We start from the raw sequence: 25,903 nt of genomic DNA on the forward strand, positions 1-25,903 counted from the left end.
TTTCAGATATCACCCTTTTGATTCCTGCTAACCTGAAACTTCAAGTTTTTCATAAATATCTCAAGGAACCCTGTGTTTGTATTAGATATCTGACTAATTTACAGCAATGTATGTGAAGTGGAGTGGTACTAGGTATCTTGATATGCCATTAATTTTGAGATATCACTCTTAAGGAAGTCAGCTACTTATACCTTTTGATTGCGGGTAACATGAAATTTCAAGTTTTCTACCAATATTTTAAGGAACTCTGAGTTTGTATTAGATATCTGACTAATTTACAATTATCAAAGTGAAGAAGAGTGATATTAGGTATCTTGACATGCCATAAATTTACAGATATCACGCTTAAGGAAGTCAGCTACTTATACCTTTAGATTCCAGGTAACCTGAAATTTCAAGTTTTTCATAAATATCTTTAAAAACTCTGTGTTTGTATTAGATATCTGACTAGTTTACAACTATCCATGTGAAGTGGAGTGGTACTAGGTATCTTGATATGCCATCAATTTTCAGATATCACCCTTAAGGAAGTCAGCTACTTATACCTTTTGATTGCAGGTAACTTGGAATTTCAAGTTTTTCATAAATATCTTAAAGAACTCCTTGTTTGTATTAGATATCAGACTAATTTACAACTATCCATGTGAAGTGGAATGGTATTAGGTATTTTGATATGCCATCAATTTTCAGATATCACCCTTTTGATTCCTGCTAACCTGAAACTTCAAGTTTTTCATAAATATCTCAAGGAACCCTGTGTTTGTACTAGATATCTGACTAATATACAATTAGCCACGTGAAGAAGACTGATATTAGATGTATTGATATACCATCAATTTTCAGATATCGTGTTTAAGGAAGTTAGCTACTTATACCTTTTGATTGCAGGTAAACTGAAATTTCAAGTGTTTAGTAAATATTTTGAGGATTTCCGTTTTTGTTTTAGACATCTGATTAATTTACCAATGCACCTATGACAAGGAGTTATATCAAGTATCTTGATATGCCTTCATTTTTCAGATATTTAAGGAAGTCAGCTACTTGTACATTTTGATTGCAGGTAATCTGAAATTTCAAGTTTTTAGAAAATATTTTAAGGAGCTCCGTGTTTGTTTTAGATATCTGATTAATTTACCAATGCGCACATGACAAGGGGTTATATTAGGTATTTTGATATGCCATCAATTTTCAGATATCACGTTTAAGGAAGTCAGCTACTTATACCATTTGATTCTAGGTAGCCTGAAATTTCAAGTTTTCCGTACATATCTTAAGGAACTCTGCGTTTGTATTAGATATATCATAATTTACCATCTCACATATGACAAGGAGTGATATTAAGTATCTTATTATGCCATCAATTTTCAGATATCACGCTTAAGGAAGTTAGCTACTTAGACCTTTTGATTCCTGGTTGCCTGAAATTTCAAATGTTTTGTAGATATCTTTTAAGGAACTGTGTGTTTGTATTAGATATCAGACTAATTATTTACTATCCAACTGAAGAGGAGTGATATTAGGTATCTTAATATGCCATAAATTTTCAAATAGATATGTTAGATATCTGACTAATTTATATTTGCCGATATTACTTGGCTTTGAAGTGTCTTGATATGCAATCAATTTTCAGATATCACGTTCGACGAAGTCAGCTACTTATATCTTTTGATTCCAGACATCCTGCAATTTAAAGTGTTTTGTATATAGCTTAAGGAACTCTGTGTTTCTGTTAGATATCTGACTAGTAAACTACTATCCACGTGAAGAGGTATGATAATAGGTATCAAGATACATAATACCACTCCTCTTCACGTGGGGGGTTGTAAGTTAGTCAGATATCTAATACAAACGCAGAGTTCCTCAAGATATTTACGGAAAACTTCAAATTTCAGGTTACTTAGAATCAAAAAGTATAAGTAGCTGACTTCCTAAAGGGTGATATCTGAAAATTAACTGTATATCAAGATACTTAATATCACTCCTCTTTATGTGGATAGTTGTAATTTAGTCAGATATCTAATACAAAAGCAGAGTTACTTAAGATATTTATGAAAAAGTTGAAATTTCAGGTGTCGAGGAATCAAAAGGTATAAGTAGCTGACTTCCTAAAGGGTGATATCTGAAAATTGACGGCATATCAAGATCCCTAATATCACTCCTCTTCATGTGGATAGTTGGAACTTAGTCAGATATCGAATACAAACGCAGAATTCCTTAAGATATTTACGGAAAACTTGAAATTTTAGGTTACCTGCAATCAAAAAGTATAAGTAGCCGACTTCCTTCAGCGTGATATCTCAAAATTGATGGCATATCAAGATACCTAATATAACTCCTTGTCATATGTGCACTAGTAAATTAATACGATCAACACGACAACAGAAGAGGCAAGCTACAGAACAGTATGCCAAAAGAGATAGTGAAGTGAAAAAAAGATGCAAACAGGACAAAAGAGACTATGTGGAACATCAGGCACAGCAAGCAGAAAGTGCATGTGGGAAAGGTGATATCAAATTCCTATACAATATCACAAGACAATTAGGAGGCAGATCATCAAATAGCAACACTCCTGTAAAAGACAATAATGGCGTAATTCTTACCAGGCTAGAAAACAGCAACACTCCTGTAAAAGACAAGAATGGCGTAATTCTTACCAGGCTAGAAGACCAACTTGGAAGGTGGAAAGAACATTTCCAGGAGGTGTTAAATCGTCCCCCTCCAATGGATCCACCAAATGTAGAACATGGCCCAACCTTGAACATCGAAGTGGGTGATATTACCAAAGCTGAAGTCATCGCAGCAATAAAACATCTGAAAAACGGGAAAACCGGAGGAATAGACAACATACCTCCCGAGGCCTTAAAGTGTATGAACAACGTGTCACTATCCTATCTCCACCATCTACTCAATAGGATATGGAATGATGAATGCATACCAGAAGACTGGCACAAAGGACTCCTTGTCAAGCTACCAAAAAAGGGGGACTCCTCTCTCTGTAACAACTGGAGAGGAATTACTTTGTTATCAATACCCAGCAAAGTGCTATGCAGCATCATATTGACTAGGATGAAGAGAGAAGTGGACAAAAAGATGAGAGATGAACAAGCAGGATTCAGACAAGAGCGTTCCTGCGTTGACCAGATAGCCACCCTTAGAATCATCATCGAACAGACAATCGAGTGGCAGTCATCACTCTACCTCAACTTCATCGATTTCCAGAAGGCATTCGACAGCGTAGACCACCAAGTGCTCTGGGGAATCCTTGGACACTATGGAATTCCGCGCAAAGTTATTTCCATCATACAACAACTTTATGCCGGATTTACATGTCAAGTAATCCATGGAGGAACCATCACAGAGCCATTCCCAGTAACAACCGGGGTGAGATAAGGATGCCTGCTCTCTCCTCTTCTCTTCCTTCTAGTGATAGACTGGGTCAGCAAAACAGCCTACAGTAGCCCAACTGGCATTCAGTGGACACTAGTGAGACGTCAGGAAGACCTTGACTTTGCTGACGACATCTGCACACTATCTCACCGTCTTCAAGACTCCCAACATCAAGCCTCCAACCTAGAAGCAACAAAAAAAAAAACTGGTCTTTACATCAACGCCTAGAAAACAAAATCAATGAGAATCAACTCCATACAAACTGACGCTATCAAGATAAACAACATGGAAGTAGAGGACATCAAAGACTTCACCTACTTAGGAAGTATTGTCAGTACATCAGGGGGCACAGACGAAGACATCAAAGCAAGAAAAAGGAAGGCCCAGCAAGCTTTTGCCATGTTAAGACCAGTATGGCGAAGCAAGGCACCGAGAACACGCACCAAGATCAGAATCTTCAACACCAACGTGAAGTCTGTTCTACTATATGGGTCTGAAACCTGGAGAGAAACATCAACATCCATGAAATCAGTCCAGGTCTTTGTAAACAAGTGCCTGAGAAACATCCTCGGGATAAGGTGGCCAGATGTTATAAGCAATGCAAACCTGTGGAAGAGGACCAACCAACAACCAGTGGAAATCACCATCAGAACACGCAGATGGAACTGGATAGGGCATACACTGAGGAAACCCAGTACTAACATCACAAAACAAGCCCTAGAATGGAATCCACAGGGACAGAGAAAGCGGGGACGGCCAAAGAACACCTGGCGCAGGGTATTAACATCAGACCTGAAGAAAATTGGCAAGACCTGGGGAGAAGCTAAGACCATTGCACAAGACAGAGGGAGATGGAAAGCCACTGTAGAAGCCCTATGTCCCCCATGGGACGAAGTGGATTGATGATGATGATGAAATGTTGCCTAACTACAAATAGCAAGGTCATCATTATTCAAAATTACAAATGTACTTCTTACAAATACTATATTTCCCGGCCATATTCAAAGTGGGCCAAAATAAAAAAAAAAGTAATCATTTGCTTTGAAACTGATCTAAGCACCAATTAGAGACTAGTGAGGTCAAGGTCACAGGGGAGGTCAAGGTAAAAAAATATATAATGCAACAGTTGAATAGCTACTACTAATATGTATCAGTGAAAGAGTTTTCATAAAAATATTGTCAATTGTTACCTTCAAACTGAGCTAAACACCAACCAGGGAAAAGTAAAGTCAAGGTCAAATGAAATGTCAGGGTGAAAATATTGATGCAGTTGAATAGAAGTCATCAATATACGGAAGCATGATAGGGCCGCAGCAGTATCGTTTTTAAGTTTACAGATTAATAATTTGGTATAACAGATTAGTAATTTGTTATATCAGATTAGTAATTTGTTATAACAGATTAGTAATTTGTTTTAACAAATTGATAATTTGTTAAAACAAATTAATAATTTGTTAAAACAAATAAGTAATTTGTTATAACAAATTAGTAATTTGTTATAACAAATTAATAATCTGTTATAGAAAAATTATATTATATATTAATCTGTTATTACAAATTATTAATCTGTTATAACAAATTATTAATTTGTTATAACAAACTAAAAAAACATACTGCTGCGGCCCTAATATGCGTCCGTATCAATATGTATCAGCATATTAAGTTTGAGAAAAAAGATCTGGAATAGTTTTCTTTGAAACTGAGCTAAACACAAAGTGTGACGGAAGGCGGACATATGACAAACACTATATGCCATTGGCTATATTCATGGTAGGACATAAAATAAAAAAATATATTTACACACTATTTTTTACTTTTGTAGACGTAGAAATAGGCGTACTAGATTTATAAACATCAACGCGCATGCACATTGTAAAGCCCAGGTCAATGTGGGATGAAACGCGTGGCATCGAAATGGAGTAAATGTGGGAGAGAGTGACCACAAACGGAAGTAAATTTGATGTAATGGAAACTGAAGACAGACTACCACTAAAACTAAACTTTATAAAGTAAAGGGTACCCCCCCCCCCTAAAAAAAAAAAACAAGCAAAAAACAAATACAGGGCGTCTACATTTTGAAATCGTAAGGTTATGGAAATACATAATGTATGTCTCGTCGAGTCAAAAAAAAAAAGATATATATATATATATATATATATATATATATATATATATATATATATATATATATGGTCGAAGGGTTTAATTTGTAGCAACTTTTAAAATTCTCTTTCATCCGTCTAAAACAGCCACAATATAGAAGTTCTATTTCAGCACCCAGTTCATCCCTATGGAAAGTGATGTAAAACATTTGATGAATAATGACATGGGATAAATTAACACGTTTAAGCGTTACTTTGTGTCCATATTTCCGACGAAGTGAGATAGTTGATATGATTTTATTTTTCACTTTCAAACATAATTCTGGTTATTTTCATGGAAGAATGGAAAATTTACGATTTAGAAACTAACTGATATCAAACTTATTTAATTTACCAAATCAATGCGAGCCATAAGAGGTATCAATCCGAGAAAATGTTCAACGATGTATCAGTATAGCTCTTTAATATTTGAATACTACAGTTGGTTTCAATGAACTACATGTAGCACTGGTAGTCGTACATGTATAATGGAATCAAACAAGTCCCATACACAAGTATCTTACAAAGTACGCTAGCTTTCCGCCACTCATCTCTCTCTCTATATATATATCAAAGGTGGATCCAGGAAATTGTGAAAGAGGGATCTAGCACATGATCTTTTAGGTACTTTTCACAACATCCCCTCATATCCCATTTACACCCTTTGCTTGTGTACATAACATCTTAGGTAGATATTGAGACAGTTTTTGTTATATACACGAAAATCCTTAGTTATTTACTACTTGTTTCCAAAGTTATTTTTATCGCCACTCTCAGATTTGATTTCGCAATGGAGAAACCCCTAGAGCTGATTTAAAGGTTGCTCCCAATAGGCGGGGGTCTGCCTAGGCCCCTTAAAGCTCTGGGGTAAATGGTGCAAAATCTGTCATTTGAGCATTTTCTGGCACTTTATTTTCACTTTAAATTGTCTACTACTTCTTAAATAAAACTTTTATGTTACATACACTTTTTCAGAATTCTTAAGTGATACTTAATTGTATCTGACGATATATATATACATAGGCAGCTCTCAGACGAACGCTTTTACAAAGTTAGTCTGACCCCACCAAAGAGTTCTCTACCAAGATCATCGAAACCCTCCAGCAAATGTACAAGGGCGAGATCGGTGACAATGTTTTGGGAGCGCTTTGTCCTAACAACTGTAGACCAGGACTATTCTATCTACTGCCTAAATTTCACAAAACAGACATGCCAGGCCGTCCTATAGTCAGCGCCATCGGACATCCCACGGAGAAAGTCTCTGAATTCATTGATTTACATCTCCGTCAGCACGTAGAAGATTTACCATCACACTTGAAGGACACCACTGATTACCTTAATAAAACACCTTCATCGGGCCTGCCAGACCATACCCTCCTTGTGACCATGGATGTTACTTCACTTTACACTAACATTCCACATGACAAGGGTATCGAGATGTGTAGAGAGGTTTGGAACAATAGGGTAATTAAATGTTCTTCAACCGAATCACTCACTCAGCTTCGTGAACATGTCCTCAAGTTCAATAACTTCATGTTCAATGGTGAACACTACCTGCACATAAGTGGCACAGCTATGGGAACAAAAATGGCACCATCGTATGCCAACATCTTTATGGGGAGACTGGAACATAGACTTCTACATTATTCACCAGTTAAACCCCTTAGTTGGCTACGATTTATAGATGACATTGAAATGAAGTGGGTTGACGGTCGTGAAAGCCTGGACGATTTTATCGAGATGGCAAACTCTTTCCATAATTCCATCAAGTTTACTGTGAAAATTTCCATCTCAAATAACACTTTTTTGGATACCACAGCAATATTTAGAAACGGCGAAATTGAGTTTAATCTCCACACTAAACCCACTGACTCTCATGCATTTGTACCTTATACCATCTAGTTGTCATCCACCCCACACTTTCAAAGGTGTGCCTAAGGGTTTAGCTACGCGAATCCGCCGCATCTGCTCTACTCCTTCTATTTTCCAAGAACAAGGAGCAAACCTCAAAACTCATCTCACTAACAGAGGATATGATCCTTGCAAGGTACAGTCTGCAATTGATGAGATGTCACTACAGGACCGACAGCCCCTCCTCTAGTATAAAGAAAAACCTCAGAATGACAGGGTTCCATTGGTCACTACGTATCATCCCGCCCTCCAGAACATCAACGGCATTCTGAAAAAAAAAAAACACCTGCCCATTCTGCATGCCAACAAACGAATGGCTGGTGTTTTTAAGGAACCACCGATGGCATCCTTCAGACGCCCCAGAAACCTGAAGGACATGATAGTAAGGACCAAACTGGATAACCCTTTACCCAATGGAGGTTTCAAAACATGCCCAGACCTCAGATGTCAATTATGCAAATATAGCTCAGACACTGAGGGTTTTAGCAGTCCTGTCACAGGTCGCAGTTATAAAATATTGGGAAACTTTTCCTGCAAAACCAATAACTGCATCTATCTCATCAGTTGCGATGTCTGCCAGAAGCAGTGCATAGGAGAAACAAGACCTTCGCAGACGGGTCAACAACCACCGGTCCTCCATCAAAACCAAAAAAGAATTGCCAGTAGCAACACATTTCAATGGCAATAACCACCGATGGGAGGACATGACAGTAGTGGTTATTGATCCTGACCCAAGTTGGTCAGATATCGAAAGAAAGCAGAAGGAAAAATTCTGGATGCACAGGTTGAAGTCATTTGAACCGCATTGTATCAACAAACCTACTGACTTCACCAGGATGAATACGAGCTAAACCCTTAAAGCTTCATCTAGACCTACTCGTCTGATCATGTCCCTAACAGTGGTACTATGGCCATTTCTGAACACATTTTTTCTTTTCAACTCCGTTTATAATCAGCCCCCCCCCCCTCTTTTAATTACTTTGACCTTCATAACAGATTGCTTACATGTAAAACCCATTTATCAGTTTCCGTGATTCTGTTTTTGCACGTCTACCCTAGACATGATCAGACGGGAATGCCTGATGTTGATTCAATTTCCTGGGCTGCTTATTCTTTGTTTTTGTTTGGAGTTGGTCCATTTTGTTTACTAAGTATTCAAACTTGTTATTTACATTATTTTTCTCTCAAATTTTGTTCATTTATTTCATTTAGTGTTCATTCATTTACAAAGTTTATTTTTAGATGTTTTGTGTTGATATTTTTTTCTTATTATTATCTTTTATAAATTATTTATTCTTAATGCATAGTTAAAATAGAATCTCTCTGGGTACAAGTTAGCTTTACTACTTGTCAACGTAATAGGGTTAACTCGTTCCACTTGAGATTAATTAAGTCTATTTTTATCACTTCGTACATTTTGGATCAGCTCTTTGGATGAATAAGGCATGTCCCAATTCGCTCCACTTTTAACATTGATTGGCAAGCCTAAAGACCAAAAAACATGTAGTCTGCGTTGTAAATACGTTTGTAGATTAGTGTAGTTGTAGTGTTAGATGTATTTATGTGTAGTTTTTGTTATTATTCTCTGTTGATATTGGCCACATTATGTAATTCTTTTCGTTTGTCCTGAAGAAGGGACGGGTCGTCTCGAAAATCTGACAATCTGGTTGTTCGTGTCGTTGGTCATTTTAGTGCTTTGTATATATATATATATTTATAAATATATTCATTCCTTTCGTATATTTTTATTATAGTTATATTGAAGGTGTTGGACAACATGCTTATATACTAGTGCTTACATATGTACATGTAATTTGTGTTTTCTCTTGATTTTAGACAACTTATTTAGAAGAACACTTGCAAAGCAACAGTGGATAAAAACTTAACACGTATAAATAACATTCAGGACATATACCCGTTTAAACGGATTGTATACATGTAACTTATGTCCTTTCATTCACTAAACTAGACTAGACTAATACTTACATATAAAACAACAAATAGAAGTGCTACTACAATTAGTATGTTTAAAAATTGAATATTCCGCACTAATTATCTGTAAAAATTGAATATTCCGCACTAATTATCTGTAAAGAAATCTGGTAGCAAACACCCCGTGCACAACATTAATTTCCATTGATATCTTTGAATACGATTGGTTTTATAAGTGAAGACCGACCAATCTCATAAATACTATAAAGAATGCAAAATTGGTAGTAGGGCAAACACGGATCTCTGGAAATACAAGAATTGGGATCAGGTGCGGAGGAGTAAGCATCCCGTTGACCGGTCACAGCCGCAGTAATTCAGCCCTATATTTTGATGACATATTTGAAGTAATCCGTAGTTAAAATCAATACGTTGAGAACAGCTTAACAATTAATATGAAACACGTCAGACTGCATTCCACTTGATGACAGGTTGTATTTGCAAATTAGATCATTATACTGTCCATAGAATTTGCAAAATATTTATTTTAAATGAAACCCCCGTAATATCAACATATTTATCAGTAGCTTGCGTCAATTTAAAAATTTATCATACACAGAACAAGCTCTTGGGTATCAAATCACATAACACCATATGCAATTGATAATGAAATAGTGCTATAGTACAACATGGTTATAATGAACTTCCAGAGCCAGTGAAAAACAGGGTGTTCTAACCAAATGAACCTTATAGCAAAACTCCCTTATACCCGATTGAATTTTCCTCTCAAAAGGGAATAAATATCACTTTGCAAAAGATTGAGTTTGTAATAAGCGTGTTTACTGTGTGTGTGTGTGTGTGTATATATATATATATATATATGTATATGGTAAGTTGACAATGGAGAAGCTGGTCACCTTTTTGTCATAAAACTGAATTGTTAGTTTGCCGTTAACGTCTATGTTCAATAAAAATATCCAAATATGTAGCAGGTGTAGAAGACTATGTGGTGTCTTTTACATCGAGTTCACTGGGATATATCCAACTGCCATATGAATGAAAGTGAGTATAGTTAAAAGATAAACTGCTAATGATGAATCCATGTGCTGACTTGAAGACTATGCCAACAGCATGTTGTTTGTTGATGGGTGTATGTAAACAATGAAAGTATAAGATAATTTCTATAATCAGCTTCTGATCAACAATTTGACAGAAATTAACCCCATTTTTAAATCCCTCATAATACAAACAATTGACATTCATACCTTATATTCATAAATTGAATTGTACATATAGATTTTTATGTGGAATTGAAAGGGCAGTCGTGTTTTTATCTAGATTTAATGATCTGCTAATTCTCTTTCAAACTTTAACATTGAACTTGTCAAGCCCTGAGAAATGTCAATGTCACAATGTGTACTTGCACTGGTTTTCTTCTTCCTCAGCCCTGATCAATGTACAAATCATACCCAAAACTGGATTTAAGCGAACATCATACTTTTATTCAGAGTATCTTTAAACATCATGTAGAATAAGATTACCCCCTACAATAACATATAACCATGAAAATGCACATGGACATTTCCTTTAAAATGAGTTGACTAATCACTAGACAGTTATATATTCTCGAGTCTTTTTTAGGTGGTGATTTCTGGACCCTGGAGGGGGATGCACAGGTCTACCACAATTCCTTTTGTCAGACCGGAATTCTAAGCTCCTGTAATGAAAATATTCAAACACTATACAATAATACGATATCATTGTAATAATGTAGTGATTTTCATTCCTCACACACATGTACATAACAAGATTGAATGACTCGTCGGATATAATTTATCACACCCATTACAATATAAAAGAAGGCACCAATGGCTCTTAACTAGAACCATGCTTCACTGTACAATATGAAAAAATAGTAAGGCCTAGATTGAAATATTGTTTGCTTCCTCTCCGTGACCTACGAGTACCTGTGGGTAGAAAGACATCTTATTTTGTGGGCATAAAATGTATACAATAGTGACTTCTGTTATGCAATACTTTTACCTTTTCAGAAAAAGTGCGCACTTTAATTTGAGTTAACAGGCACGAGAAAACAGAAATAAAAAAGAAATTGCATACCCACAGGAAACTATTTTCACACGTCAAGGGTTTGTGATCCACCACATTTCTCACAATGCCTTGACTTGGGAAAATGAGAGAAACAACCAAAATTTTAACTCTAGTCTAATATGACAGTGAAATTGTGAGAATCAGATGCAGAGTGCTTCATTGTCATTCTGTAACAGAAGCATGATACGTGCAAGGTTCCTGTAACAGCAGTATAACACATTAAGGTTCCTGTAACAGCAGTATAACACATTAAGGTTCCTGTAACAACAGTATAATACTTTAAGGTTCCTGTAACAACAGTATAACACATTAAGGTTCCTGTAACAACAGTGTAACACTTTAAGGTTCATGTAACAACAGTATAACACATTAAGGTTCCTGTAACAACAGTATAACACATTAAGGTTCCTGTAACAACAGCATTACACATTAAGGTTCCTGTAACAACAGTATAATACTTTAAGGTTCCTATAACAACAGTATAATACTTTAAGGTTCCTGTAACAACAGTATAACACATTAAGGTTCCTATAACAACAGTATAATACTTTAAGGTTCCTGTAACAACAGTATAACACATTAAGGTTCCTGTAACAGCAGTATAACACATTAAGGTTCATGTAACAACAGTATAACACATTAAGGTTCCTATAACAGCAGTATAACACATTAAGGTTCCTGTAACAACAGTGTAACACTTTAAGGTTCGTGTAACAACAATATAATACTTTAAGGTTCCTGTAACAACAGTATAATACTTTAAGGTTCCTGTAACAACAGTATAACACATTAAAGTTCCTGTAACAACAGTGTAATATATTAAGGTTCCTGTAACAGCAGTATAACACATTAAGGTTCCTGTAACAGTAGTATAATACTTTAAGGTTCCTGTAACAGCAGTATAACACATTAAGGTTCCTGTAACAGCAGTATAATACTTTAAGGCTCATGTAACAACAGTATTACACATTAAGGTTCCTGTAACAACAGTATAACACATTAAGATTCCTGTAACAACAATATAATACTTTAAGGTTCCTGTAACAACAGTGTAACACATTAAGGTTCCTGTAACAACAGTATAATACTTTAAGGTTCCTGTAACAACAGTATTACACATTAAGGTTCCTGTAACAACAGTATAACACATTAAGGTTCCTGTAACAACAGTATAACACTTTAAGGTTCCTGTAACAACAGTATTACACATTAAGGTTCCTGTAACAACAGTATTACACATTAAGGTTCCTGTAACAACAGTATAATACATTAAGGTTCCTGTAACAACAGTATAACACATTAAGGTTCCTGTAACAACAGTATAACACATTAAGGTTCATGTAACAACAATATTACACATTAAGGTTCATGTAACAACAGTATTACACATTAAGGTTCCTGTAACAACAGTGTAACACATTAAGGTTCCTGTAACAACAGTATAACACATTAAGATTCCTGTAACAACAATATAATACTTTAAGGTTCCTGTAACAACAGTGTAACACATTAAGGTTCCTGTAACAACAGTATAACACTTTAAGGTTCCTGTAACAACAGTATTACACATTAAGGTTCCTGTAACAACAGTATAACACATTAAGGTTCCTGTAACAACAGTATCACACATTAAGGTTCCTATAACAACAGTATAATACTTTAAGGTTCCTGTAACAACAGTATAACACATTAAGGTTCCTGTAACAGCAGTATAACACATTAAGGTTCATGTAACAGCAGTATAACACATTAAGGTTCCTATAACAGCAGTATAACACATTAAGGTTCCTGTAACAACAGTGTAACACTTTAAGGTTCGTGTAACAACAATATAATACTTTAAGGTTCCTGTAACAACAGTATAATACTTTAAGGTTCCTGTAACAACAGTATAACACATTAAAGTTCCTGTAACAACAGTGTAATATATTAAGGTTCCTGTAACAGCAGTATAACACATTAAGGTTCCTGTAACAGCAGTATAATACTTTAAGGTTCCTGTAACAGCAGTATAACACATTAAGGTTCCTGTAACAGCAGTATAATACTTTAAGGTTCATGTAACAACAGTATTACACATTAAGGTTCCTGTAACAACAGTATAACACATTAAGATTCCTGTAACAACAATATAATACTTTAAGGTTCCTGTAACAACAGTGTAACACATTAAGGTTCCTGTAACAACAGTATAACACTTTAAGGTTCCTGTAACAACAGTATTACACATTAAGGTTCCTGTAACAACAGTATAACACATTAAGGTTCCTGTAACAACAGTATAACACTTTAAGGTTCCTGTAACAACAGTATTACACATTAAGGTTCCTGTAACAACAGTATTACACATTAAGGTTCCTGTAACAACAGTATAATACATTAAGGTTCCTGTAACAACAGTATAACACATTAAGGTTCCTGTAACAACAGTATAACACATTAAGGTTCATGTAACAACAATATTACACATTAAGGTTCATGTAACAACAGTATTACACATTAAGGTTCCTGTAACAACAGTGTAACACATTAAGGTTCCTGTAACAACAGTATAACACATTAAGATTCCTGTAACAACAATATAATACTTTAAGGTTCCTGTAACAACAGTGTAACACATTAAGGTTCCTGTAACAACAGTATAACACTTTAAGGTTCCTGTAACAACAGTATTACACATTAAGGTTCCTGTAACAACAGTATAACACATTAAGGTTCCTGTAACAACAGTATAACACTTTAAGGTTCCTGTAACAACAGTATTACACATTAAGGTTCCTGTAACAACAGTATTACACATTAAGGTTCCTGTAACAACAGTATAATACATTAAGGTTCCTGTAACAACAGTATAACACATTAAGGTTCCTGTAACAACAATATTACACATTAAGGTTCATGTAACAACAGTATTACACATTAAGGTTCCTGTAACAACAGTGTAACACATTAAGGTTCCTGTAACAACAGTATAATACTTTAAGGTTCCTGTAACAACAGTATTACACATTAAGGTTCCTGTAACAACAGTATAACACATTAAGGTTCCTGTAACAACAATATAATACTTTAAGGTTCATGTAACAGCAGTATAACACATTAAGGTTCCTGTAACAACAGTATAACACATTAAGGTTCCTGTAACAACAGTATAACACATTAAGGTTCCTGTAACAACAGTATAACACATTAAAGTTCCTGTAACAACAGTATTACACATTAAGGTTCCTGTAACAACAGTATAATACTTTAAGGTTCCTGTAACAGCAGTATAACACATTAAGGTTCCTGTAACAGCAGTATAATACTTTAAGGTTCCTGTAACAGCAGTATAATACTTTAAGGTTCATGTAACAATAGTATTACACATTAAGGTTCCTGTAACAACAGTGTAACACATTAAGGTTCCTGTAACAACAATATAATACTTTAAGGTTCCTGTAACAACAGTATAACACATTAAGGTTCCTGTAACAACAGTATAACACATTTAAGGTAATTACCTCTGGGCTCTGATTTGTTCCCTGTTGATATCGTAGTTCAGTAGATGTGGACATTCTCTTATTGCTTTGTTACTGGCATTATCTCCATCACAAAACTGAAAATGAAATTTTAAACTGTCAAGTATACCGATCATATAGTCATACAAAAACACCTCATCCCCAGCGATAACCTATAAACAAGCTAGTATATAGGTCCTTATTCCTAATACTAATGATACAAGAGGTCCATGACCTCTAGCGATGACCTATAAACAAGCTAGTATATAGGTCCTTATTCCTAATACTAATGATACAAGAGGTCCATGACCTCTAGCGATGACCTATAAACAAGCTAGTATATAGGTCCTTATTCCTAATACTAATGATACAAGAGGTCCATGACCTCTAGCGATGACCTATAAACAAGCTAGTATATAGGTCCTTATTCCTAATACTAATGATACAAGAGGTCCATGACCTCTAGCGATGACCTATAAACAAGCTAGTATATAGGTACTTATTCCTAATACTAATGATACAAGAGGTCCATGGGCAACAACGCGTACTTAAGTGACTCAAGTAAGTTATAAAGAAAATTCAAACAACACTCAGCAAAACTTTAAACTCCATTTTGTGGGTCTATCAGGGATCACTGTTTGAACAAATCTGACTCTAAGCAACGTCCACTAAAAGTGTCCCTATATATTCCCAAGTAAACTCTGAACCTTCTATGTGGCATCACACCGGTCACGGTAGCTCAGTGGTAGAGCATTCGCTTCATAACCAGGAGGCCATGAGTTTGGGTCAAACCTAAGACATTAACACAGATAATGATTGCTCCCTTGCCAAAGACTCGGCATTTAGAAGTCAGGAATCACAGGTCTTTTGGACATGGTCTTAAAACATAAAAACAAATAGTCAATATGTAGCATCACCCTGGCCCCAGTGACTTTAGGAAAAAAATCTGAATCTATACTACTTGAGAAAAAAATCTAACTTGAGCATAAGCATATTTGAGTTGATAGAGTCCATGCTTTCTACTAAGTCCTACAGCATACACAGTATACTCCTACAGAGGAACACCAGTCCATCACAGTTTAATACACCTATAAATAATAGGCACCCACAACAGCTAGGAGGAGAGGAGGAGTGGGGTGGGGGTAGTTGTAGGAGTTGGGGTTGGATTTGAGGTACAAGAATTCTAAATTTAAACCTTCATACTAACAGTTACACAAATTGGACCACTTAGCCAGTCTCTATTTAACAATAATTCAAGACAGAGACTGTTAAAAAATTAACAGTGACCCGAGAGAGCTTCCCTTCAGAAAAAGATATCTAGAATTAGGTTATACAATCATTATTTTGATGAAAACTGACCTGAGCATCCCATGACGACTGCTCGTCTGTCATGGTGGAAAACACACCAACGCCCTCCAAGACGGAAGGAAGACGGAAAAGGTCTGACACTCTTTTGTGGCCCTTGGAACATAGATTTTTGAGTGTCTCTCTATCAACGTGAGCTGCGAGCTTGCCAAAACCCTCAGCTTTGTCACGTGCTGATGACTTCAGTAATGGGTGGATGAGCAGCAGACCAGACTCTGCGTACAGAGCTCCAAACCTAACAACCAAATACAGGATTAAACTAAAGGTTCTAAAATACAAAAATACATGTGTATAACTATCAAATGACAACACTTTATATGGGAAGAGGTGAATTCCTCTACAGCTTTGCTTTCTTTTTATTTGCTTGTTGGGAACAATTTTAAAGCATTCATATCATAACTAATTTACAAAAAATACACGTTTTAACGTTTACAGTAAAAGATGCTTATAACGAACGTGCTTATAGCAAAGTCACGCTTATTGTGAAGTGATATTTATTCCTATATGAGAGGAAAATAACAAATTTTATATAAAGAAATTTGGATATACAGTGGAACCCCGCTATTATGTTCCCCCTTTAATACGTTAGTCCGCATATTATGTTGGAATTTCAAAGCACAAAACCATTTCTTAACAAACCTATATAAAATAGACCTCGTATTTACGTTGCCCTAAGATGCCGGGACTCGGTATTACGTTGTAAAATTTCCGACAACAACGTAATAAACCCCTATTTATTCAATAATGATTCTCAAAATAATAAGCCATTCACACCTTGACTGTCTGAGGCAGTCACCACGTAAATTTCCTGGTCTGTTTGGGGATTAGAGACGCTTGACTGATCACGATTCGATAGATCTAGCGACATCAATACAGGTGAATACCTCGTATCGAAGCCAGTGATAAACAATTAAATAATGTTTATTTAGACATTGTACTCTATGAAATTTACTTCATTTTTCATATTTTGATAATCGAAGAAATAATTTCTCAACCACCTGAGTGGTCAACATAGTGTGATTACCTTCGCTATTAAAACTCTATTTACGGACAGCTTTGGTACCGAACATGAAAGACAAGATTTATCGTAGCATTGTTAAATCCGCTTGGGTAACTGATTGGACATAGGTGACGAAAGGTGGTCAATTAAAAAATTGTCCGTTGTTTGGACATGCAGCTTGGGTGTTCGTAAATCTCGTCCATACATACACCAATCAAACTGTCCTGTGTTATTGGCCGATTCGTGCACGGCATTTACCTCAGTGAATATTCTAAAATCCCTTGATGCGCACGTGATTTTAGTGCCATCATTTAGCATTATAAATGAGATCTTCGTGCATCATTATATATTTTTTTTATGTGGATTGCGCTTAAATTGTTCTCCGTGTTTATCGTTGGTGAGAAAAGTGTGTAAGTGTTGGGTATCGTGTGCGTTTTGTGTCTATAGTTTTGTTGTTTTGGGGTGGGATTTTTTTTTATTGTGTTGTGTATTGTGTAATTAGAGAACTTAATAAAACGATGTTTTGTTATTTTTTTAATACGAATGTTGAATACGAACCGGAACGAGTTATTGATAGAAATTTACATGAACGCATTGTTTTAAAGTTGAACAAAATGGCGGTCCAAACGAATGCAGAAAAAACGTTTATCAAAACATCCTTATGTATCCTACACCAGAAATAAAGAAAAGGGATAAGAACATGAAGAATTACGGACATTAAAGATAAGATGTAAATAAAACAAAGTATAATAGTCTTTTAAACAAAGAAACAGTAAAGATATATTCACACACCCCTTCACGGAGTACCAACGGACGATATACAATTTCCAAATGATATTTTTAACGGATTTCACTGGGAACGTTAATTACGTTGCCCCTGGTATTACGTTATTTTATCGTGACAAAATGGAAAACGTAATAACGGGGTTCAACTGTAACGTTTTCTCTGTCCCTGGAGGTTTGCTATAAACGTGCTTTACTGTATATGTAAAACATAAAATACATCTTTATCATATTGTGGAAAGAAACTTGCATTTTCCAGATGAATTTGAAAAGAATCTTTCTTTCTTGGTTCAGACTGTTAATTTTGGCATGCCAAAAGTTCATAGTTTTGGTTAACTTCACATCCAGTCTCTCGAGGTACAGTTCCATTCCATGCCTGGTGCTTTGGCTCAGGTCTTCTTCATTCAGTATCCTCTGGGTTCGGGCTAAAACAAGTTCCAGATAAACCTTTTTTGTTGATGTTAACTTTTCATATGAACAACTAAAAACTACTGAGTATATAAATTTTCACGATGAATTTTTTTTTTAACTAAACCTTTCCCCTCTCCAAAGACTTATTGACTTTCAAATCAAGAAAAGACAAATGCATTGATAATCATGCAAGAAGATATTATGTCATTCAAATATGAACTGAAGTATACCTCTAGTTTTATTGATAGATCTAAAGGCAATGTATTTTTCCATCATGAAGCGCAATCTTCGGATTGGAAGGTCTGCTGATTTCTCTAGGAGAGGCAGGGCCATCTGTGACAGAATTAGTTTTCATTACTGTATAGGAACTGTTAATTAAACCCATGTAGCTCTCAAACATAACGTAAACCTGAAGCTCGAGATTGCTTAGTTACATGATCAACTTTATAAACAAGTCTTTACATTCATTCCACTGAATATTTCCAATTAAAGTATATCGCAAACTTTGTGTTTTAATCTAAATTTACAATAAAATTAAGAGGACTCTTCTTGTCCATGTCATTCCATTTGAGAAAATGGGGTCTTAATACTTTCAAAACAGAGACTGCAAAGCAGAGCTGAACCAGTCAAAATTGGTTTTTGAGTAAAAGAACTGGTCACAATTGGTTTTGAGCAGTCATAGCTAGCTGTTGCTTTCTATCAATTTCACATACCCGTACAAAGCTGGTCGTAAATTTCAAAATACTAAACATAAATATAATACCAGTCTGAAATTCACAAACTCTCAACAAAAGTGAAAGGGGAGAAGATAAAACGAGGTGAATATTTCTCTATATATAGAATACCCCTGTGTACCAGACATAAATAACAAAACAGATCCTTACGTAATACAACTGCTTGGATATTCTGTTCTTTTTGAATGCCTGTTTCAACATCCTGATGTTATTCCTCTGGTCTTCCACACTCACTTCTAACTCTTTGTCATCAATCCTCTTCTTCTGGAAACCAACACAGTATTTCAAAACACAAGAATATCAGTAAAACTGATGGCTCCTCCCCAAGCTGTATCTAACCAATGAACTACTTCATATGACGAATGATTTACACAATGATCAATAGCTGTTGAAATATCGTTTTTTTCCCCAATATGTATAAGGTATATGTTGAATGATGTTGACCTTTACAAAATGACCTTGAGTGACCTTTGTCTGAAAACCATTTGCCTATGACTTGTTTGTGTGATATATGATCAATACCTGTTCAAAAACTGTTGCAATAAAGAATTTTTTTCTAATATAAGGTATATGTTTTGAGTGAACATGACCTTTTCAAAATGACCCTGTCCCAAAGAATAATTGTGATTAATTAGGATCAGTTTCGGATTAAAGGTTTTAAATTAGTAGATATGAGCTGGGACGGATTAAAGGTTTAGTAGATATGAGCTGGGACGGATTAAAGGTTTAGTAGATATGAGCTGGGATGAATGGAAGGAGGAACATGACAGTGACTATTTGCTCCAAAATTTTTTTCCAGGGAGCATAAAAATTCACAAAATATACCGTACACACCCTCAGGATACATTCATTATCACCCCTCCCTCCTCCTACTCACATCTTTTAGTTCCATCTGGATCTGTGATATAAGAATCTGTTCTTTCTCTCGGAGTTTTTCAGCAACAGTATCATCCAGATCTTCTTGCCTTCATATACATGAATAAATTATTTCAGTGCTACAGAATTGCATATACAAAAATGTACAAATTATTTCAGTGCTACAGAATTGCATATACAAAAATGTACAAATTATTTCAGTACTACAGAATTGCATATGATAATCATTTAATTCAACAACCAAAACACAGTAAAATGTCAAAGTAACCTCATTGACACAAAATCAAAATATTGTAATTTGTTTAATTGATCTAAAATCAAGCCTATTTAGTATCCATTGCTATCTTATCTTTCATATGAACTGTAAAGTTAGGAGGGACCATATAAGTGACATATACCACTGGTCTACCATTATAACACACAGACATAAATGTTACTTACTGTACATGTACTTGAATAAAGGACTACGTTAAATACACATGTAGATTCCTTATTTTATGCGAGTACTTAATATGGCAAAATGACATGTATTTGTCAAATTGCATGAGCATGAATTATTTGCATGTCGTCTGTTAATCAAGAGTTCTTGCATGTATTTTAGAACAGAAAATTAAAAGCAAGTAATTTCATTTTGCGAGTGATGCCTCTCACAAAATCATGCAAAACTCGTGTATATTCAGGAATCTACAGTGATGTGATACAGCCCTGTTTTAATGTCATTCCAGCACTAAATAGCTGACACACAGACAGACACACATAGACATACATTATTCATGCAAGGCAACACATAAAACTGTACACACCAGTGTACGCAATGTTAAGAAAGCCATCTCATACTTACATGTACCACCAACCAGCTGAAAGAACTATATACCAGTAAATACAACACAAGACTATAAGAGTTTAGTCATTATTTCTCTGCAGACTTAGTCATGCTAATTGAATGCATCAAATGTAATTAATGAATGTAATTAAGGAATGTTAACCACTGGAGAATCTATCTCAATTTGCATTTCACAATTCCCACTTTATATCCCCAATGAAATACAAAATTCATATAATGTTTCACTATACAGAATCCGTAGCCATGAAAATATCACTACAAAACATTAAAATGTTGGCAGTCGACAAAAACTATCAACATATTTTTCATGAACTTAACTTACAGCACGGCCATATCACTACAAAACATTAAAATGTTGGCAGTCGACAAAAACTATCAACATATTTTTCATGAACTTAACTTACAGCATGGCCATATCCCTACAAAACATTAAAATGTTGGCAGTCGACAAAAACTATCAACATATTTTTCATGAACTTAACTTACAGCATGGCCATATCCCTACAAAACATTAAAATGTTGGCAGTCGACAAAAACTATCAACATATTTTTCATGAACTTAACTTACAGCACGGCCATATCCCTACAAAACATTAAAATGTTGGCTGTCGACAAAAACTATCAACATATTTTTCATGAACTACTTACAGCATGGCCATATCTTTGTTGAGATTGTTGTACATTTTCCAGATTCGTCTGTATCGATCAAGCAAGGCAAAGTATTTTCTTTCCTATAAGATGTACACATGTAAATAGCATGTACACACGTAAATATCATGTACACATATGTAAATATCATAAACACACATACATGTAAATATCATGTACACACATGTAAATATCATGTACACATGTGTAAATATCATGTATGCATATGTAAATATCTGCATACATACATGTATGTAAATATCATGTACTCATTTGTAAATAGCATGTACATTGTACACATATGTAAATATCGTGCATAAAAATAATATTCGTAAAAAAATTGTGTTATTTGATTTATGTAGACTAGTGTAAAGACCTCATACAATGTCAAAAATTTGGTTTTAACTTACAAAATATTTACATATAACTTACTTGGGCTTTCTCTTTGTCTTTGAATTGTTCAAACTTGATCAGCCTTTGCTTAGCAATCTTGAGTTTAAACTCAATTTTTTTAAACTCAGATTTGGAATCCTCCATTTGTTTCTTATTTCTCTACAAAAATTCACAATCAAAATAGCTAGTCTTCATCAATGTAAATCAGCAAAGCAAGTTTCCTACCACTAAGCTATGATGACTGGTTGTACAACTTGAATGGCAAAAAATAAAGGTCTGCTAAAATGCATGTAATAACACATCTTCTGAACAGACCCTCATGCAGTTTTGTGAGAAAAATCTGGCTTATCTGAATATTTCTGAAGCATCAGCTATTTAACAGCAGTAAACATAATGTATCCATGTACTTTCACAATGATCACTACAGCAGTGGTGTGTGTACCAGTCATTGCTGCTACAGAATTTAAACAATGATCACTACAGCAGTGGTACGGGTACCAGTCATCGCTGTTACAGAATTTAAACAATGATAACTACAGCAGTGGTACGGGTACCAGTCATCGCTGCTACAGAATTTAAACAATAACTACAGCAGTGGCACGGGTACCAGTCATCCCTGTTACACAATTTGAATACATCTATTAACTGCAGTGTTTACTGGCATATCACATCCACTTCAAACAAGACTTAATTTTTATGACATCCATGACTGATTTGTTTTACATCTTATTCAAGAATTTTTCATTCATATATAGACATTAATTAGCTTTCTAAATTTTAATATGTGTAAACTGTGACTGTTTTAATAATTATCAGACCCCCCCCCCCCCCCTCCCAAATAATAACACCTTTAGCTATTGATCTTAACTATAATAGAGCTCTATTTTGATAATTTTACATGTCTTTAATATGTCATACTGTCAGTTAATTGTTTTCTTGCTCCATTCCTCCTCCTATCCCATATAAATTTTATTATCAGCTTTAGGTGAAGTTTCACAAATCTTTATTTATGTACACTGCACAAGGCCATAGAAGGGAGGCTTCTTACAGTGTTGATGTCTACTGTAACACGAGAGTTCTGTTCTTAAGGTCTTGTCCAAAAAACCTGTGACTTTCACTTCCAATGTCTGGCACTAAGTGAAGGAATAGTCACTAACTACAATGTATGTTAAACGTGTAAAGTTTGACGTAGTGCTGGGACTCAGAATCAAACTCCTACTGGGCCTCAGAATCAAACTCGTACTGGGACTCGGAATCAAACTCCTACATGGCCTCAGAATCAAACTCGTACTGGGAGTCAGAATCAAACTCGTACTGGGTTCAGAATCAAACTTGTTCTGGGACTCAGAATCAAACTCATACTGGGGCTCAGAATCAAACTCGTACTGGGCTCAGAATCAAACTCGTTCTGGAACTCAGAATCAAACTCGTACTGGGACTCAGAATCAAACTCGTACTGGGACTCTGAATCAAACTCGTACTAGGCCTCAGAATCAAACTCGTACAGGGAGTCAGAATCAAGCTTGTACTGGGACTCAGAATCAAACTTGTACTGGGATTCAGAATCAAACTCGGATCGAACTGGGCCTCAGAATCAAACTCGTACTGGGCCTCAGAATCAAACTCATACTGGGCCTCAGAATCAAACTCATACTGAGCCTCAGAATCAAACTCGTACTGGGACACAGAATCAAACTCGTACTGGGACTCAGAATCAAACTCGTGCTGGGTCTCAGAATCAAACTCATTCTGGGACTCAGAATCAAACTCGTGCTGGGTCTCAGAATCAAACTCGTTCTGGGACTCAGAATCAAATTCGTGCTGGGTCTCAGAATCAAACTCGTTCTGGGACTCAGAATCAAACTCGTGCTGGGTCTCAGAATCAAACTCGTTCTGGGACTCAGATTCAAACTTGGGACCTTTGATGGCAAAGCGAGCTTCCTAACCAGTAAGCTATGGTGACTGGTTGTATGACTTGAATGACAAAAAAGAAAGGTCTGCTAATATGCATATAATAACATTGATGTGAGTTGTAGAGCCTGATTTAAATGGGTAATAACATGTATACTGTATCAGCAGAATTTATAGCATGGATTTAATTTTGGCATAATTAGCGAAAGTGATGAAATCGTTAAAATTAAATATTGCTAACAATTTATTCCATAGCAGAAGTAAAAGCTATCTTATTTGGAATCATAAAGTCACTAGAAATAGCTCTTGCTACAGTGTAAATATAAATATATAAATACCCATTTTTATGGAAAAATTGTTAAATTTGTGTCCCTATAAAACTTCCACTTTAACAGTATGAGTTGTAGAGTCCGATATAATTAGTTAATAACAGTGATATAAGTTGTAGAGTCTGATTTAATTAGGTAAGGGCTGTTCCAGAAATGATCAAATGGGGGGGGGGTCGGGCGGCAAATGATATTATTTTGTGTGGGTGGTCGTATTTTTTCATATTTCATTTGGTCCGTGGTTGGACTGTTAAAAAAATATTTATTATGGGTAGTGGGTAGTTTCTATTGTTTCATTTTGTGCCACGTGGGTGTTGAGTTTTCAGAATATTTTTATTGTCGCTCTTGTTGTGTTGGTTACAAAACGTCGGAGGGAAAATTGAAAACGTGCTTTCGAAATGCTGCTTTCGAAATCAGAAATCGGAAGTAACAATAGAACTATTCGAGTTGTCGCTCTTTGCAGCGCATAACTTTCCATTACAGCACTCTTCAAATTAGAGGCGTGTTTAGTAGGGTCCCTTTGGACAAGTTACGATTGCCTTTGGACGTGATGGCGGCGAACTCTGTTCTGTAGATTATTACAGTTTACAGTGCATCGATTTTGGGAATATTTTGAAACCAATAGGTATTCCGTTTTCTAATAAAAATAGGCAAACCTTAGTTGATTTATACGAGGGTACCGATGCGTTATATTTATCAGTCAGTGTGATGGTGATATAGAGGCCTCCAGGCGCGGGCTCCATTAGAAGACGAACGATTCGTGGAAAAACATATCCATACCCATTTCATGATAATAGCATCGTTTGGACTCCCAATCTTTCCAACATTCCCGTCACAGATGCCTTTGATTGTTGATGTGACATCGTTTCTTCAGAACTACTGTGATACAATGTCGCACAGGCATTACCGCGTCATTGACTAGAATGTTTGTCCCGAAAACCTCGCGAGATTTGTACCGTTTTCATTTTTAAAAATATATTTGTGGTGGGTCTGGTTAGTTTTTTTTTTTTAATTAGATGGGTCATTGTAAAATGAGTTTATCAATTTGATGGGTCATGGGGTAATTTTTTATTTTTTTTTATGGGTGCTTGGTATATACAAAAGGTGCCTCCCGACCCCCCCATGTATTTATTTCTGGAATAGCCCTAATAACATTGATATAAGTTGTACTGATTTAATTAGGTAATAACATTGATATAAATTGTAGGGTCAGATTTAAATAGGTAATAACATTGATATAAGTTGTACTGATTTAATTCGGTAATAACATTGATATAAGTTGTACAGATTTAAATAGGTAATAACATTGATATAAGTTGTACTGATTTAATTAGGTTTTAACATTGATATAAGTTGTACAGATTTAATTAGGTAATAACATTGATATAAGTTGTACAGATTTAATTAGGTAATAACATTGATATAAGTTGTACAGATTTAATTAGGTAATAACATTGATATAAGTTGTACTGATTTAATTAGGTTTTAACATTGATATAAGTTGTACTGATTTAATTAGGTTTTAACATTGATATAAGTTGTACTGATTTAATTCAGTAATAACATTGATATAAGTTGTACTGATTTAATTAGGTAATAACATTGATATAAGTTGTACTGATTTAATTCAGTAAT

The 25,903-nt window shown here is 35.3% G+C and overlaps 2 protein-coding genes across 4 annotated transcripts in view; one reads left to right on the forward strand and one right to left on the reverse strand.

The window, feature by feature from the left end:
• The first annotated feature begins 3,672 nt into the window (after positions 1-3,672).
• Positions 3,673-4,290, forward strand: LOC125678630 (uncharacterized). The gene has a single exon (XM_048917221.2). The coding sequence runs from the start codon at positions 3,673-3,675 to the stop codon at positions 4,288-4,290; it is 618 nt and encodes a 205-aa protein (XP_048773178.2).
• A 6,540-nt stretch (positions 4,291-10,830) lies between these two features.
• The window catches only part of LOC125678631 (uncharacterized), a 40,674-nt gene continuing 25,601 nt past the window's right edge, over positions 10,831-25,903 (reverse strand). For all 3 annotated transcript variants that reach the window (XM_056157508.1, XM_056157509.1, XM_056157510.1), the window contains 9 exons: positions 22,071-22,190; positions 21,639-21,721; positions 20,148-20,235; positions 19,421-19,534; positions 18,767-18,869; positions 18,376-18,550; positions 16,337-16,577; positions 14,981-15,075; positions 10,831-11,085 (listed from right to left, as the gene is read on the reverse strand). In XM_056157508.1, coding sequence (XP_056013483.1) covers positions 10,977-11,085; positions 14,981-15,075; positions 16,337-16,577; positions 18,376-18,550; positions 18,767-18,869; positions 19,421-19,534; positions 20,148-20,235; positions 21,639-21,721; positions 22,071-22,190 — 1,128 coding nt within the window. In that variant the 3' untranslated portion in view covers positions 10,831-10,976. The remainder of the gene's footprint in view (positions 11,086-14,980; positions 15,076-16,336; positions 16,578-18,375; positions 18,551-18,766; positions 18,870-19,420; positions 19,535-20,147; positions 20,236-21,638; positions 21,722-22,070; positions 22,191-25,903) is intronic.

Source organism: Ostrea edulis, chromosome 2, assembly GCF_947568905.1.
Source record: "Ostrea edulis chromosome 2, xbOstEdul1.1, whole genome shotgun sequence".
NCBI lineage: Eukaryota > Metazoa > Mollusca > Bivalvia > Ostreida > Ostreidae > Ostrea > Ostrea edulis.

What these genes read in the sequence shown, in the direction of transcription:
- LOC125678630 (XM_048917221.2), top strand. Translation starts at nt 3,673, where the DNA reads ATGGAAGTAGAGGACATCAAAGACTTCACCTACTTAGGAAGTATTGTC.